A 16,921-nucleotide genomic window follows, 5' to 3' on the forward strand; every position below is an offset into this window, starting at 1 on the left:
CTGGGCTTCCAGGTGGCAAGGCTCCGTTGATGGCAGCCGTTTCGGCTGCCAGCCCCGCTGTTTTCTGTAGAGCCACCAAAAACAGCAACGATCAGCTGTTTGGCAGCTCGGAAACCCGCTCCTCGGGAGAAGAGGAGGGGGTGAGCGCTTAGGCAGGGGTACAGCTCCCCTAGATCGCCAGAGTTTAAACTTTGGTGGTTGAAGGGTGTGAGCCCCCCGAAGCCTGAGTTTGCTCCGGACTCCGGGACGCCTCTGCTCCAAGGCTTTGGAGCAGAACAGGACGGTGCAAACATCCCTGCCATCGATAGTGAATTGTGGATTACTTGGATGCAGGGAGAGCTGTGCAGGAGAATGCTGTAATAGCAAGTATTTGAACTTTAACTCAGAGTATTTTGTGGAAAAAGTTGCAAGCGGTGCGGAAAGTGAAAGTGCGCAATAGAATTAAGCGGTGTTAAAATGGCTTCCAAACCAACTAAAGTTCCTAGAAGTGCTGGTGCTTCGCCAGTTCAGCAGTCTTCATTACAGGCTCTGATGCCTCCTACCGCGGCACCTGCACCCACACCAGCTTTAACAATAAAAGATTTGCAGGATGCTTTAAAAATACAATCCCAAGAAATAGCTGAACTTATTGAGGAGAAGAATACTGAGATAAGAGCAGACATTTTGGCTGCATTTCAAGGAATGGCAGTGTGTATTGAACGTCTGGATGACCGAGTGGAAGAACTTAGTCAAAATAACATGAGACTAGATGCTAAAATGCTGGATGCTGAAACTGTGATGGAAAAGATTGATGATGATGTGATAATGATACAGTATTGCGAAATGGAGTTTGCTGTGAGAATCAGAGGTTTGAAAGAAGATCCTAAGGAAAATTTGAAAGAAATATTGTCAAAAGCTCTTGAACAGGTTTTGTGGCGTTCAGCAGAAGATATTATGGTGGATATAGATAAAATATTTCGTGTTAACTCTTGGATTGCAAGACAAAGAAAGCTACCTAGAGATGTGGTGGTTTATTTTACGAAGAGAGAAATTAGAAATGAGGTTATTCAAGCCTTCTACAATAATAAATTTACAGTTGCAGAGCAAAAAGTTTTAATTCTGAAAGAGATTCCTCCAAGAATTTTAAGGAAAAGAAAAGAATTTGCTTTTTTGGCAGAAGAATTAAGGAAACGGCAGATTCAGTTTAGATGGGAGATTCCAGTAGGCATGGTGGTGATGCACGCAGGCACAAGATATCGTCTTAACACAGTTTTGCAGGCACGAAATTTCTATGCTAATATTTTGAAGGCAGGCTCCCCACCATCTTTGGAACTTAAAAGGAGGAATGATGAAGGAGAGCGTCAGCCATGAAGGGGGAGTATACAAGGAGCTGAAGGAGTTATTCAGCTGAAGGATAGAGAATCCCAGCAAACTACAGGAGCGGATCAGATTTCGGTACCAATGGAAGAGGTTAGAGATCAAAGAGTGACACGGGCTGCAACTAGACGAATCAGACAAGAGCAAGAACAACAGAAAGCCATAATTACATCTCAAAAACCTACTTTTTGCAGTGGGAGGAGCGAAACCGAAGAGAGTGCAGGTGATTCTGGAAGAGGCGCTCCAAAAGCTTCAGGTCACAAAAGATGGCGACAAAGCTTCTAACTTGGAATGTTAATGGATTAAATTCCCCGCAGAAGAGAAAGAAAGTATTTCACTATCTAAAACAATTTTAAAATGATGTTATTTGCTTACAGGAAACGCATATTCGAGTAGTTGATCAAAAGTATTTGATAAACTCTAGGGTGGGTACACTGTTTATTGCCTCTGCTCCTGACAAGAAAAATGGAGTGGTTATTTATGTCAAGAATACTTTAACAGCTAGTTTAATTGAAACAGATAAACAAGGAAGATATGTTATAATTGAACTATTAATAGAAGGGAAGAAAATACTTTTGCTTGGATTATATGCTCCTAATCAACAGCAAGGAGAATTTTATAAACTATTACATAGCAAGATTATTCAGTGGGATTACAAATCTAGTATTTTTATGGGAGACTGGAATGGCGTTTTGGACGTACAATTGGACAAAAGAGGCCTTTTTCGAAGTACACCAAGTCATGCTAGATTGCCTAAATCATTTTTTGAGATGAAGGATGACTTGGAATTGAGAGATGTTTGGAGAGAAAGAAACTTGCAAGAAAAAGACTTTACGTTTTTCTCTGATAGGCATCAATCCCTATCTAGGATTGATTTTGATTTTGTATTAATTTCCAATGATTTTTTTTTCTAGGATTAAGAAGATTAAGATATGTCCAAGAACTATATCTGATCATAGTCCAGTATGGTTGGAAATAGAAAAAGACAATGGAGACAGACAGTCTTGGCGATTAAATGAAAATTTGTTTAGATATCAAGAAAATGTGGAAGAGTGTAAAAAACAGATGAAAGAATTTTTTAAAATGAATATGTATAAGGGTACTTCTATTGAGATGGTTTGGGATGTAAGTAAAGCTTATATGAGAGGAGTGTTAATATATTTGAATAATAAATACAGACGTAAATTGGAATTTAGGCGAAAAGAATTAGAGAAGGAAATTAAGAGAAAAGAAAAGGCTTTAATCTTGAATCCATCTGATGGGAAGATCAAAGAGGTAATTACTTTACTAAGAGGCCAGTTTGACATGTTGATGGCAGATCAAGTGGCAACTAATTTACGGTATGCTAAACATAACACCTTTTGTAATGCCAATAAGCCGGGTAGGTGGTTAGCCTACTTGTTAAGGAAGAAACAAAGGGCACGATAGAATAGAGTACAAGGGTAAAGTGGTGCATCAGCAGAATCTTATTAAAAAGGCTTTTGTTGATTTTTATTCTAAGTTGTATGTTAGAGATAAGATTCAAAATATAGATATAGATAGATATCTGCAGGAAGTTAATATTCCTGTTCTTATACAAGAACAAAGGGAAGGGATGAATCAATTGATAAATGATGAAGAAATTATTTTAGCAATTAAGCAATTAAAGGTGGGTAAAGTACCAGGAACAGACGGTTTGACTGCCGTCTACTATAAAAATTTACAGTCAGAAATGGTGGAACCTTTAAGAGAATTGTTTAGGACAATTCAATTGGGAGGAGAAGTACCTCCATCGTGGAAAACAGCTTTTATTTCGTTGATTCCGAAGGAAGACCAAGATGCTACCCAAGCCAAAAATTATAGACCAATATCGCTTTTAAATACTGATTATAAGATATTTGCAAAAAATTTAGCAAATAGATTAATGAAGGTAATGCAGCAAGTGATTCATAGTGATCAAACTGGATTCATAAGTGGTAGACAAATGAAGAATAATGTGAGACATATTGTAGATTTATTGGAATTCTTGGATAGAAATAACCAGGTCTCTGCAGCGCTGATCTTTTTGGATGCTGAAAAAGCCTTTGATCAATTGGATTCGCAATCTTTAGTTAAAGCATTGGAGAAAATGGAATTTGGGGAAAAATTTTTACAACCTATTAGAGCAATATATCAGAAGCAAACAGCTCGAATAATAGTTAATACTAGTTTGACAGAAACATGTAATATTGAAAAGGGTACAAGACAGGGGTGTCTGTTGTCACCTTTGCTGTTTGTTTTAACACTGGAAATATTATTGATTAAAATACGAGACTCAAATAAAATTAAGGTAATTAAAATAAGAGATCAGGATTATAGACTGAGAGCGTTTGCGGATGACCTGGTTATTACAGTAAGTCAACCGACTTACTCAGTTGTAGAGTTGATGGAGATAATAACGTCATATGGGAAAGTTTCTGGATTTAAGATAAATATACAAAAAACTAAAATATTGTCTAAAAATATGACTATAGAACAAAAGGTTGTTTTAGAAGAGTTAACGGGATTTGAAATAGTTAAAAAGACTAAATATTTGGGGGTTTACCTTTCAGCTTCAAATGTGAAGTTATATAAGAATAATTATGAATTGTTATGGTCAAAAACACAAAAAGAGTTAGATCAAGGGTGTCAAACTCAATTTCATTGAGGGCCGCATCAGCACTACGGTTGCCCTCAAGGGGCCGGGTGGGTGTGGCCAGGGTGGGCGTGGCCTACTGGGTGGGCGTGGCTAGAGTGCGTATGGCCTACTGAGTGGGCGTGGCCAGCTCTACATCGTTTGCATCGAGGGGGCCTATGGGGGCCTGGTCAGGAGTGGGACAGATCTGAGGGTCTCTGGCAGAAGGAGGGTCTCTGGGCCAGGGCCAAGGCAGAGGGGGCCGTTCCCTCACTGTTTCCAGGATGGCTTCGTGGGCCGCATGAAACCACTTCGCGGGCCGGATCCGGCCCCCGGGCCTTGTGTTTGACATGTCTGAGTTAGATGGTTGGAAAAAAATTACAACTATCCTTATTGGGAGGAATTGCAGCAGTAAAAATGAATGTCTTCCCAAAAATTTTATTTTTGTTTCAAATGATACCTATACTTAAAAAGGATTTAAATTTTAAAAATTTACAAATGGAGTTGATAAAGCCGTTAAAGGAGCTGTTTCAGATAATTCAGAGAGGGGGAAAGGTGCCTCCTTCTTGGAGAACTGCTTTTATCTCTTTGATACCGAAGGAAGATCAAGATGTTACTCAAGTTAAAAATTATAGACCAATATCACTTTTAAATACAGATTATAAGATATTTGCTAAGGTGTTGGCTAATAGATTGATGAGGGTTCTGCTGAGGGTTCTGATGAGGGTGATTCATGGGGATCAAACAGGGTTTATTAGTGGTAGGCAAATGAAAAATAATGTGAGGCATATAGTTGATGTGTTAGAGTTTTTGGAAAGGAACAACCAGATCCCTGCGGCGCTAATTTTTTTAGATGCTGAAAAAGCTTTTGATCAATTGAATTGGCAATTTTTGATGAAAGTTCTAGATAAAATGAATTTTGGGGATAAATTTTTGCAACCAATTAGGGCATTATATCAAAAACAAACTGCCCGAATAATAGTTAATAATAGTTTGACTGAAGCTTGTAATATTGAGAAGGGCACAAGGCAAGGGTGTCCGTTATCGCCTTTGCTATTTGTCTTAACATTGGAGATATTATTGATAAAAATACGGAACTCGGAAAGAATTAAGGGTATACAAATTAGAGATCAGGATTATAGATTGAGAGCGTTCGCAGAAGATCTGGTTGTTACGGTGACCCAGCCAGAGAACTCTGTTGTGGACCTGATGGAGATAATAATGCAATATGGGAAGGTTTCTGGATTTAAAGTTAATGCACAAAAAACTAAAATTCTGGCCAAAAATATGACAGCATCGCAAAAGGCCCTTTTAGAAGGATTAACTGGATTTGAGATTGTCAAGAGGGTCAAATATTTGGGGGTGTTTTTGTCACCCTCTAATACAAAGTTATATAAAAATAACTATGAAAGATTATGGGGAAAAATTCAAAAAGAAATGGGGAGCTGGGAAAAATTGCAACTGTCTTTGCTGGGGCGAATTGCAGCAGTGAAAATGAATGTCCTGCCTAAATTTTTATTCTTATTTCAAATGATACCGGTTCTTAAGAAAGATTCTAATCTGGAGGAATGGCAGCGAGGTATCAACAAATTTGTCTGGGCAGGGAAAAGGCCACGAGTTAAACTTAAGATTATGCAGGACACTCGTGAAAGAGGTGGTCTTAAAATGCCCAATCTTAAATTATATATTTTTTTTTTATTGAAAAGTTTTAACATACAATTTTTCTTTAAAAATCCCCCCTCCCCCTCCCTTCTCCCTCCCCCTACCTCTCCCCCCTCCCCCCCTCCCCCCCCGACTTCCCAGAGCTAAATACAAGGTATATATATAAAAAAACAATCATAAACAACCATATACTAACAACTATAAACTCTAAAATCCATCACTCTCTAGCTTATATAGGATAAAACAAACCTTAGTAATATTAAATATATATAAAGAAACTAAAATAGAAGAAGAAAAAAAGAAAGAAGACTTATTCAAATGCTACATGAAACTTCTTAACCCTATACTTGTTCTGGATAAACTCAATCCATTTTCTCCATTCCATAATATAGCGTTCTTGCGAGTGATCTTTCAAATAGGCCGAAATCTTCGCCATCTCTGCCAGGTCGGAAACCTTTAAAGTCCACTCTTCTATGGTCGGCAGTTCCTCTTTCTTCCAATACTGACCTATCAAAAGTCTTGCTGCCGTAATTAAATTCAACATCAACTTGGTATCCACAACTGTAACATCTATAATTATTCCCAACAAAAAAAGTTGCGGACAAAAATTTATCCTCTATTTAAAAATCTTCTGCATGTTCCACCAGACTTTTATCCAAAAAGCCTTAACCTTTTTACAAGTCCACCATATGTGAAAATATGTTGCGTCTTCATCACCACACCTCCAACATTTAGGCTGATAATTCGGATACATACTTGCAAGCTTTTTAGGATCTAAATACCATCTATAAAACATTTTGTAAAAATTCTCTCTTAGATTTTGAGCTTGTGTAAATTTTACGTTCCTCACCCAAATCTTTTCCCACGTGTCCATTGTGATAACTTCCTGGATGTTTTGGGCCCATTTTATCATACAATCCTTAACAAGTTCTGTTTCTGAATCAATCTCTATCAACGCAAGATATATCCGTTTAATATGTGTTGGTCCCTGATTTCTAATTTGCTTTATCAAATTTTCATCAGTCATTGTAAAACCATTTTTCTGGTCTTCTTTCCACCTGGCCCGTAACTGAGTATATTGAAACCAGTTTTGAACAACCTCCTCTTCTCGCAAGAGGCTATATGATTTCAAACACCAGACATTTCTTTCCAAGCTTAGGATCTCCTTGTACGTAGTCACATCATGTTTGAAACCAGCATGTATATTTTCTATTGCGTGTTTTGGAATTGCCCACAGTGGTATCTTGCAATCTAGCTTATGTCTATACTTCTTCCAAACTCTCAACAATGCCTGTCTTAAAATATGCACTCTAAACACACTGTCTACCTTCTTGTCATACAACAAATATGCATGCCAGCCAAACAACAAATCGTGGCCCTCAAGATTTAATAATCTCTCTTGTGTCAAATTAATCCAATCACTTATTCCTACTAATGCAGCAGCTTCATAATATAGTTTAAAATTGGGCATTTTAAGACCACCTCTCTCACGAGTATCCTGCATAATCTTAAGTTTAACTCGTGGCTTTTTCCCTGCCCAAACAAATTTATTGATACCTCGCTGCCATTCCTCCAAATTAGAATCTTTCTTAAGAATCGGTATCATTTGAAATAAAAATAAAAATTTAGGCAGGACATTCATTTTCACTGCTGCGATCCGTCCCAACAAAGACAATTGCAATTTTTCCCAACTCTCCAATTCTTTTTGAATTTTCCCCCATAGTTTTTCATAATTATTTTTATATAACTTTGTATTAGAGGGCAACAAAAGCACCCCCAAATATTTAACCCTTTTAACAATCTCAAATCCAGTTAATCCTTCTAAGAGAGCCTTTTGCGAAACTGCCATATTTTTGGCCAGAATTTTGGTTTTCTGTATATTAACTTTAAATCCAGAAACCTTCCCATATTGTGTTATTATCTCCATCAGGTCCACAACAGAGTTCTCTGGCTGGGTCACTGTAACAACCAGATCATCTGCGAATGCTCTCAATCTATAATCCTGATCTCTAATTTGTATCCCCTTAATTTTTTCCGAATTCCGTATTTTAACCAATAATATCTCTAATGTTAACACAAATAACAAGGGCGATAACGGACACCCTTGCCTTGTGCCCTTCTCAATATTACATGCTTCTGTCAGACTATTATTAACTATGATTCGGGCAGTTTGTTTTTGGTATAATGCCCTAATCGGTTGTAAAATTTTTTCCCCAAAATCCATTTTGTCTAAAACTTTCAACAAAAATTGCCAATTCAATTGATCAAAAGCTTTTTCAGCATCTAGAAAAATTAGCGCCGCAGGGATCTGGTTGTTCCTTTCCAAAAACTCTAACACATCAACTATATGCCTCACATTATTTTTCATTTGCCTACCACTAATAAACCCCGTTTGGTCCCCATGAATCACCTGTTGCAGAACCCTCATCAGTCTAAATCTTAAATTATATTATGAAGCTGCTGCGTTAGCAGGAATAAGTGATTGGATCAATTTGACACAAGAGAGATTATTAAATCTTGAGGGCCACGACTTGTTGTTTGGCTGGCATGCATATTTGTTGTATGATAAGAAGGTAGATAATGTGTTTAAAGTGCATATTTTAAGACAGGCATTGTTGAGAGTTTGGAAGAAGTATAGACATAAGCTAGATTGTAAGATACCATTGTGGGCAATCCCAAAACACGCAATAGAAAATATAAATGTTGGTTTTAAACATGATGTGACTACGTATAAGGAGATTTTAAGCCTGGAAAGAAATGTTTGGTGTCTGAAACCGTACAGCCTCTTGCGAGATGAGAAGATTATTCAAACTTGGTTTCAATATATCCAGCTACGGGCCAGGTGGAAAGAAGATCAGAAAACTGGTTTTACAATGACTGATGAAAATCTGATAAAGCAAATTAGAAATCAGGGTCCAGCACACATCAAACGGATATATCTTGCATTGATAGAAATTGACTCAGAAACAGAACTGGTTAAAGATTGTATGATAAAATGGGCTCAAAATATCCAAGAAGTTATTACAATGGACACGTGGGAAAAGATTTGGGTGAGGAACGTAAAATTTACACAAGCTCAAAATTTAAGAGAGAACTTTTATAAAATGTTTTATAGGTGGCATTTAGATCCTAAAAAGCTGGCAAGTATGTATCCGAATTATCAGCCCAAATGCTGGAGGTGTGGTGATGAAGATGCAACATATTTTCATATATGGTGGACTTGTAAAAAGGTTAAGGCTTTTTGGATAAAAATTTGGTGGAACATGCAGAAGATCTTCAAGCAGAAGATAAAGTTTTGTCCGCAATTCTTTTTGCTGGGTATAATTAAAGAGGCTACTGTTGTGGACACCAAGTTGATGTTGAACTTAATTACAGCAGCAAGACTTCTAATAGGCCAGTATTGGAAGAAGGAGGAATTGCCGACTATAGAGGAATGGACTTTAAAGGTTTCTGACCTGGCAGAAATGGCAAAGATTTCGGCTTATTTGAAAGATCACTCGCAAGAACGCTATATTATGGAGTGGAAAAAATGGATTGAATATATCCAGAAGAAATATGGGACTAAAAAGTTTCATTTAGCATTTGAATAAATCTTCCTTTCTTTTTTTCTTTTTCTTTCTTTTTATATGTAATATTAATATTGTTTGTAGTTATCTTATATGAGCTAGAGAGCGATAGATTTAAGAGTTTATTGTTGTTAGCATATGGATGTTTATGATTGTTTTCTGTTTTTATACCCTGTACTTAGCTCTGGGAAGTCGGGGGGGAAGGGGGGAGGGGTAGGGAGGGTTAGGTAGGGAAGGGGGAGGGGGGGATTGTTAAAGGGAAAATGTATTTTAAAACTTTTCAATAAAAAAAAAAGGATTTAAATTTGGAGGAGTGGCAGAAAGGTATTAATAAATTTGTTTGGGCAGGGAAAAAGCCACAAGTTAAATTTAAGATAATGCAAGATACACGTGAAAGAGGTGGTCTTAAAATGCCCAATTTTAAATTATATTATGAGGCTGCTGCTTTATCATCAATAAGTGATTGGTTTAATTTAACACAAGGGAGATTATTAAATCTTGAGGGTTATGATTTGTTATTTGGTTGGCATGCATATTTATTGTATGATAAGAAGGTGGATAATGTGTTTAAGATACATATATTAAGGTATGCTTTGTTGCGAGTATGGAAAAAATATAGACATAAGTTAAATTATAAGATACCAATTTGGGCAATACCTAAACATGCAATAGAAAATATAAATGTTGGATTTAAACATGATGAGACCAGATATAAAGAAATTTTAAGGATAGAAAGGAATGTATGGCAATTAAAGCCATATAATATTTTAAAAGAAGAAAAGATTGTACAAACTTGGTTTCAGTATGGGCAGTTACAAGCAAGATGGAAAGAAGATCAGAAAGTTGGCTTTTCGATAACTGATGGAAATTTGGTAAAACAAATTAGAGATCAAGGTCAAGCACATATAAGAAGGATATATAATGCATTGATAGAAATTGATTCAGAAACGGAACTTGTTAAAGATTGTATGATAAAGTGGGCCCAGAATTTTCAGGAGGTTATAACAATGGATACTTGGAAAAAGATTTGGGTTAGAAACGTAAAATTTACACAGGCCCAAAATTTAAGAGAGAATTTTTATAAAATGTTTTATAGGTGGCACTTAGACCCTAAAAAAACTAGCAAGTATGTATCCGAACTGCCAGCCCAAATGTTGGAGGTGTGGTTGTGAGGATGCAACGTATTTTCACATATGGTGGACTTGTAAAAAAGTCAAAGCTTTTTGGATTAAAATCTGGTGGAATATGCAAAAGATATTTAAGAAAAAAATAAGGTTTTCTCCGCAGTTGTTTTTGTTGGGTATTATTACAGGCTTTACTGTTATACATACTAAATTGATGTTGAATTTAATTACGTCAGCAAGACTTTTAGTAGCGCAATATTGGAAGAAGGAGGAACTGCCGACTATAGAAGAGTGGACTTTGAAAGTTTCTAATTTGGCGGAAATGGCAAAGATTTCAGCATATTTGAAAGAACAATCGCAACAGAGATATATTGTGGAATGGAGAAGATGGATTGAATATATTCAGAATAAATATGGGACTAAAAAGTTTCATTTAGCATTTGAATAAGTACTGGTTTTATATGACGTATTATTAGTTATTTGTTATTTGTTAGTAATATAGTTATGACTATGGAGAGTTAAAGTGCGATAGAATTTAATGTTTTATTTTTGTTGTTAGCATATTTTAGCTTAAGTTTGTGAGTTTATACCCTGTATTCAGCTCTGGGAAGTCGGGGAGGGGGAGGGGAGGGTTGGGGGAGGGGGGGAGGGAGTTTTTTTCTATTTTAAAAAATGTATTGTAAAACTTTTTAATAAAAAAAAAGAGTTAGCCTGCAGTACTGCTTCTAACCACTGCGCCACCAGGGCTTCTAATTAATTATTCTATATCCAGTCCTTGGAAAGCTTGAAATGTGTATATTATTCATTCTAATGACATGGCATATATGCCAAGCCAGTGTGCCTGTAAAATATCTTTGAGTCCTATTAGGATTTACCCATTATGAGTTGGGGATCTGTCATGCTAGCACCCAGCATGCTTGAAATAATCATAAACAATATCATGTATAATTTTTATAAAACACAGTAAAACTGTAAAGTAAAATTTAATTGAGATTCTCTTTATTTTCAGGCAAGTAAAAATAAGCAGGAACTTTCCTTCTATAGTATTCCTGAATTTGATGAATGGGAAAAACATATGGAGAATCATAGAGCATGGAAAATAAAATACTATAAAGGTTTGTACTGAGCTCCTTTTCTCCTTTTCCAAGTTCCAAAAATATTTTTAATTCAAAATACACTTTAAACTTTGTTGTTGTTGTTGTTAGCTGCGAAGTCGTGTCCGACCCATCGCGACCCTATGGACAACGTTCCTCCAGGCCTTCCTGTCCTCTACCATCTTCTGGAGTCCATTTAAGCTCACGCCTACTGCTTCAGTGACTCCATCCAGCCACCTCATTCTCTGTCGTCCCCTTCTTCTATTGCCCTCAATCTTTCCCAGCATTAGGCTCTTCTCCAGTGAGTCCTTCCTTCTCATTAGGTGGCCAAAGTATTTGAGTTTTAGCTTGAGGATCTGGCCTTCTAAAGAGCAGTCAGGGTTGATCTCCTCTAGGACTGACCGGTTGGATCGCCTTGCAGTCCAAGGGACTCGCAGGAGTCTTCTCCAGCACCACAGTTCAAAGGCCTCAATTCTTTGGCGCTCAGGCTTTTTTATGGTCCAACTTTCACTGCCATACATTGCCACTGGGAAGACCATAGCCTTGACTATACGCACTTTTGTTGACAGGGTGATATCTCTGCTTTTTAGTGTGCTGTCTAGATTTGCCATGGCTTTCCTCCCGAGGAGCAAGCATCTTTTAATTTCTTGACTACAGTCACCATCTGCAGTGATCTTGGATCCCAGGAAAATAAAATCTGTCACTACCTCCATTTCTTCCCCATCTATTTGCCAGGAATTGAGGGGGCTGGATGCCATGATCTTGGTTTTTTTAATGTTAAGTTTCAACCAAAGTTTTGTACTCTCCTTCTTCACCCGCAACAAGAGGCTCTTTAGTTCCTCTTCACTTTCTGCCATTAGAGTGGTATCATCTGCATATCTTAGCTTGTTGATATTTCTTCCGGCAATCTTAATTCCAACTTTTGATTCATCTAGCCCTGCCTTTCTCATGATATGCTCCGCATATAAGTTAAATAGGCAGGGCGACAGTATAAAGCCTTGCTGGACTCCTTTCCCAATTTTGAACCAATCAGTGGTTCCGTGTCCAGTTCTCACTGTTGCTTCTTGGCCCACATATAGGTTTCTCAAGAGACAAATAAGATGGTCTGGTACGCCCATCTCTTTAAGAACTTGCCACAGTTTGTTATGATCCACACAATCAAAGGCTTTAGCATAGTCAATGAAGCAGAAGTAGATGTTTTTCTGGAACTCTCTAGCTTTCTCCATGATCCAGCGTATGTTGGCAATTTGATCTCTAGTTCCTCTGCCTCTTCGAAATCCTGCCTGTACTTCTGGTAGTTCTCGATCCACATACTGCTGGAATCTAGCTTGTAGGATTTTAAGCATAACTTTACTAGCATGAGAAATGAGTGCAATGGTGCGATAATTTGAAAATTCTTTGGCACTGCCTTTCTTTGGAATTGGAATGTAAACTGATCTTTTCCAATCCTGTGGCCACTGTTGAGTTTTCCAAATTTGCTGCAAATTGAGTGTAGCACTTTTACTGCATCGTGTTTTAAGATTTTGAATAGCTCAGCTGGAATACTGTCACCTCCACTAGCTTTGTTGTTACTCAGCTTTTCTAAGGCCCACTTCACTTCACATTGTAGGATGTCTGGCTCGAGGTCAGTGACCACCTCATCGTCATTATCAGGGACGTTAAGCTCATTCTTGTATAGTTCTTCTGTGTAATTTTGCCACTTCTTCTTAATCTCTTCTGCCTCTGTTAGGTCCCTGCCATTTTGGTCCTTTATCATGCCCATTTTTACATTAAACGTTCCCTTCATCTCTCCAATTTTCTTTGAAAGATCTCTGGTCCTCCCTATTCTATTGTTTTCTTCTATTTCTTTGCACTGTTCATTTAAGAAGGCATTCTTATCTCTTCTAGCTATTCTCTGGAATTCTGCATTCAATTGGGCGTATCTTTCTTTTTCTCCCTTGCCTTTTGCTTCCCTCCTTTCCTCAGCTATTTGCAGAGCTTCCTCAGACAGCCATTTTGCATTCCTTTTTCTTTGGGATGGTTTTAGTTTATTGACTATGAAGGCTACTCCATTTCTTCTTCTTTCCATTTCTTCTTGCCCACCTGATGGTCATCTGAATTAAATTCACCCATTCCTGTCCATTTTAGTTTGCTGATTCCTAAGATGTCGATGTTCAGTCTTGTCATCTCTTGTTTGACCACGTCCAGCTTTCCTTGATTCATGGATCTTACATTCCAGGTTCCTATGGAGAAAAAATCTTTACAGCATCGGACTTTCCTTTCACCACCAGACACATTCACAGCTGAGCGTCCTTTCGGCTTTGACCCAGTCGCTTCATTCTTTCTGGCGCTACTAGTACTAGCCCTCTGCTCTTCCCCAGTAGCATATTGGACGCCTTCCGACCTGAGGGGCTCATCTTCCAGCGTCATATCGTATTGCCTTTTGGTACTGTCCATAGGGTTTTCATGGCAAAAATACTGGAGTGGGTTGCCATTTCCTTCTCCAGTGGATCACGTTTTGTCAGAACTCTCTGCTATCACCTTTCCGTCTTGGGTGGCCCTGCACGGCATAGCTCATAGCTTCATTGAATTACGCAAGCCCCTTCGCCACGACAAGGCAGTAATCCATGAAGGGGACACTTTAAACCAGCGTTTCCCAACCTTAGGAACTTGAAGATGCGTGGACTTCAACTCCCAGAATTCCCCAGCCAGCATAGCTGGCTGGGGAATTCTGGGAGTTGAAGTCCACGCATCTTCAAGTTCCTAAGGTTGGGAAACGCTGCTTTAAACTACATTGAAATAAATTTAATTTCAGTTGCCTTCAAATTGTCATTTGCAATACTAATTTTATTTGGATTAAATTTTTTAAAATCTTTATATAATCACTATTGGATTAATAGTAAACTGTTTTAGCTGTACTTTGTTGGTCTTCTTGAGTGATTTTTAAATTACTTTGTAATAGATTGAGAGAGAAATATATATTAAAATATCGAGATTTTTTTCTTTCGTATTGAGTTAGGTTTAGGCACGAGCACTGCTAAAGAAGCAAAAGAATATTTTGCAGATATGGAAAGACATCGGATTTTATTTGAATATAATGGTCCTGAAGACGATGCAGCCATTACATTGGTAATGTTTATCTTTTTTTGTTAATCATAATTATTTAAATCTGGCCTTGTGTATTATTTCAATGTACATCATTTTAATTGACCATTAGGTACCTTTCCTAATTTTATAAAACTCTTTCTGAGTTTATATCAGAAGATTAATGAATGAATGAACCTTTATTGTCAAAATACAACCATGTATACATTGAGATTGGCTGAGCCTCCCTTCGTGCCCCCACCCCCAACTTACAGTGACACAAACCCTCCATCTTATTACACCATGTGAGCTAATTGCACAACGCACCGGCCTTGCAAGTCAATTATACATAAAGTTTATAAAATTATTTCCCATTCAAAACCCTAACAGCCCATGGATAAAAGCTGTTCTTCAGCCTGTTGGTACAGCTGGCTATACTCCTGTATCTCCTACCCGATGGTAGGAGAGGTAGGATGGTAGGATCTTTGGAACCATCTTCCGGTCGAGCTCCGGATGGCGCCCGATCTCCGCTCCTTCCGGCGCGATCTTAAAACCCATCTCTTTGAACAAGCTGGCCTGGCCTGATGGGATGGGGTTGGATTTTATAAATGGATTTTAACTGTTAATCTGTATTAATTTATTATGGGCACTGTTTAATTACTTTTTAATAATTTTTAATTTTTGTATCTTGTTTTTATGTATTGCCCTGTTCACCGCCCTGAGTCCTTCGGGAGAAGGGCGGTATAGAAATTAAATTAATATAATATAATATATAATATAATAAAGAGATACCGTCCAGGGTGTGAGTCATCCCTGAGAATTTTCCTCACTCTTCCAAGGCAGCGAGCCCTGGCGATATCATCCAGTGGTGTCAGGGGACAGCCCACAATGTCTTGTGCTGTGCTCAGCACCCTCTGTAATGCTTTCCTATCCGCAGCTGTCAGACCAGCATACCAAACCACAATACCATACGAGAGGACGCTCTCTATAGTAGACCAGTAAAAGAGGGTCATAAGCCGTTGTTCTACCCTGTTCTTCCGCAAGACCCTGAGAAAGTGAAGAGTCTGTTGGGCCTTTCTGGCCACCTGGGTTGTATTAACTTTCCAGGTCAGATCTTCTCAGAGGTAGACTCCCAGAAATTTAAAGGAGGAAACTCTCTCCACACAGTCCTCCCTGATGTAAAGTGGGGCAGGTTCCTCCTTTTTCCTCTGGAAGTCTAGCACCATCTCTTTCGTCTTGCCAATGTTGTTGTTACAACACCATATGGATAGTTTTTGTACCTCCGCCCTGTATGCTGTCTCATCCCCACCTGTAATAAGACCCACCATGGTAGTATCATCTGCGAACTTAATTATCGCAGTAGATGGGTTGGATGATACACAGTCATATGTGTACAAAGAGTACAGGTAGGGGCTAAGCATGCAGCCCTGTGGTGAGCCAGTGCAAAGCTTCAGGGGGGTGGACAAAGCAGACCCGACCCTCACTGTTTGTAACCGGTCCCTAAGAAAGTCTTGAATCCAATCACAGATGGAGGGGGAAAATTTCAAGTCAGTCAGCTTTTCAATGAGAGTGCTTGGCAAAATGGTGTTGAAAGCCGAGCTATAATCAACAAAAAACATCCTGACATAGCTTCCAGGTTTCTCAAGATGACTTGCTACAGAGTGTAAAGTAGTAGCTATGACATCGTCTGTCGACCTGTTCCCCCTGGAGGCAAATTGATGTTTATTGAAATCCAGTGGGAGGCATGTCCTGAGATGTTGGAGAACCAGTCTTTCGAAGCATTTCATGACTAAAGACGTTAATGCAACAGGTCTGTAATCATTCAGGCACTCAACTGCAGTTTTCCTGGGGACTGGGACAATGGTAGCTGCTTTCAAGCACGATGGTACACATGCTGTTTGCAAGGAGATGTTAAAAATCCTTGTCAGGACCCCTGCTAATTGGTCGGCACAATTCTTAAACAATATCCCCAGCACCCCATCTGGGCCTGCGGCTTTGCTGGGATTCACAGCCTTCAATACAGTTCTCACTTGGTCTTCAGATAGGGTGAGTTGCTGAAAATCAGAAGGCTGGCCAGCAGAGGCTACAGGATCTGGTCTTTTTACCTCGTAGCGAGCGAAGAAGATATTCAGCTCCTCAGCCAACGAGGCATCGGTGTTAACCATGCTCCTCGTACTGCCCTTATAGTTGGTTAAGTGCTGCAGTCCCTGCCACGCTTGCCTCGGATTGTTGTCTGCTAAGTGGTTCTCCACCTTGTGTTTATATTGCTGTTTTGCCATCCTAATGCCTATTCTAAGATTCGCCCTGGCCTCTCTGTATGTGTCCCTGTTCCCTGCCTTAAAGGCAGAATCCCGAGCTCTCAGGAGTGTTCATATCATAAAATACCATTATGATACTTGTTGCTATTTACCATGTGCTAACATG

At 38.6% G+C, this 16,921-nt stretch overlaps 1 protein-coding gene across 1 annotated transcript in view; it reads left to right on the forward strand.

Annotated features, from left to right (window-relative positions):
- Window positions 1-16,921, forward strand: part of LOC310648218 (DNA topoisomerase 2-beta-like) — a gene marked incomplete at both ends in the record, with an annotated part of 347,379 nt that overhangs the window by 81,039 nt on the left and 249,419 nt on the right. The window contains 2 exon segments of the mRNA XM_083375966.1: window positions 11,350-11,455; window positions 14,433-14,542. Of these exon segments, the coding sequence (XP_083232092.1) occupies window positions 11,350-11,455; window positions 14,433-14,542 (216 nt within the window).

The sequence above is a fragment of the Vipera ursinii genome (genome assembly GCF_947247035.1).
Source record: "Vipera ursinii genome assembly, chromosome: W".
Lineage (NCBI taxonomy): Eukaryota > Metazoa > Chordata > Lepidosauria > Squamata > Viperidae > Vipera > Vipera ursinii.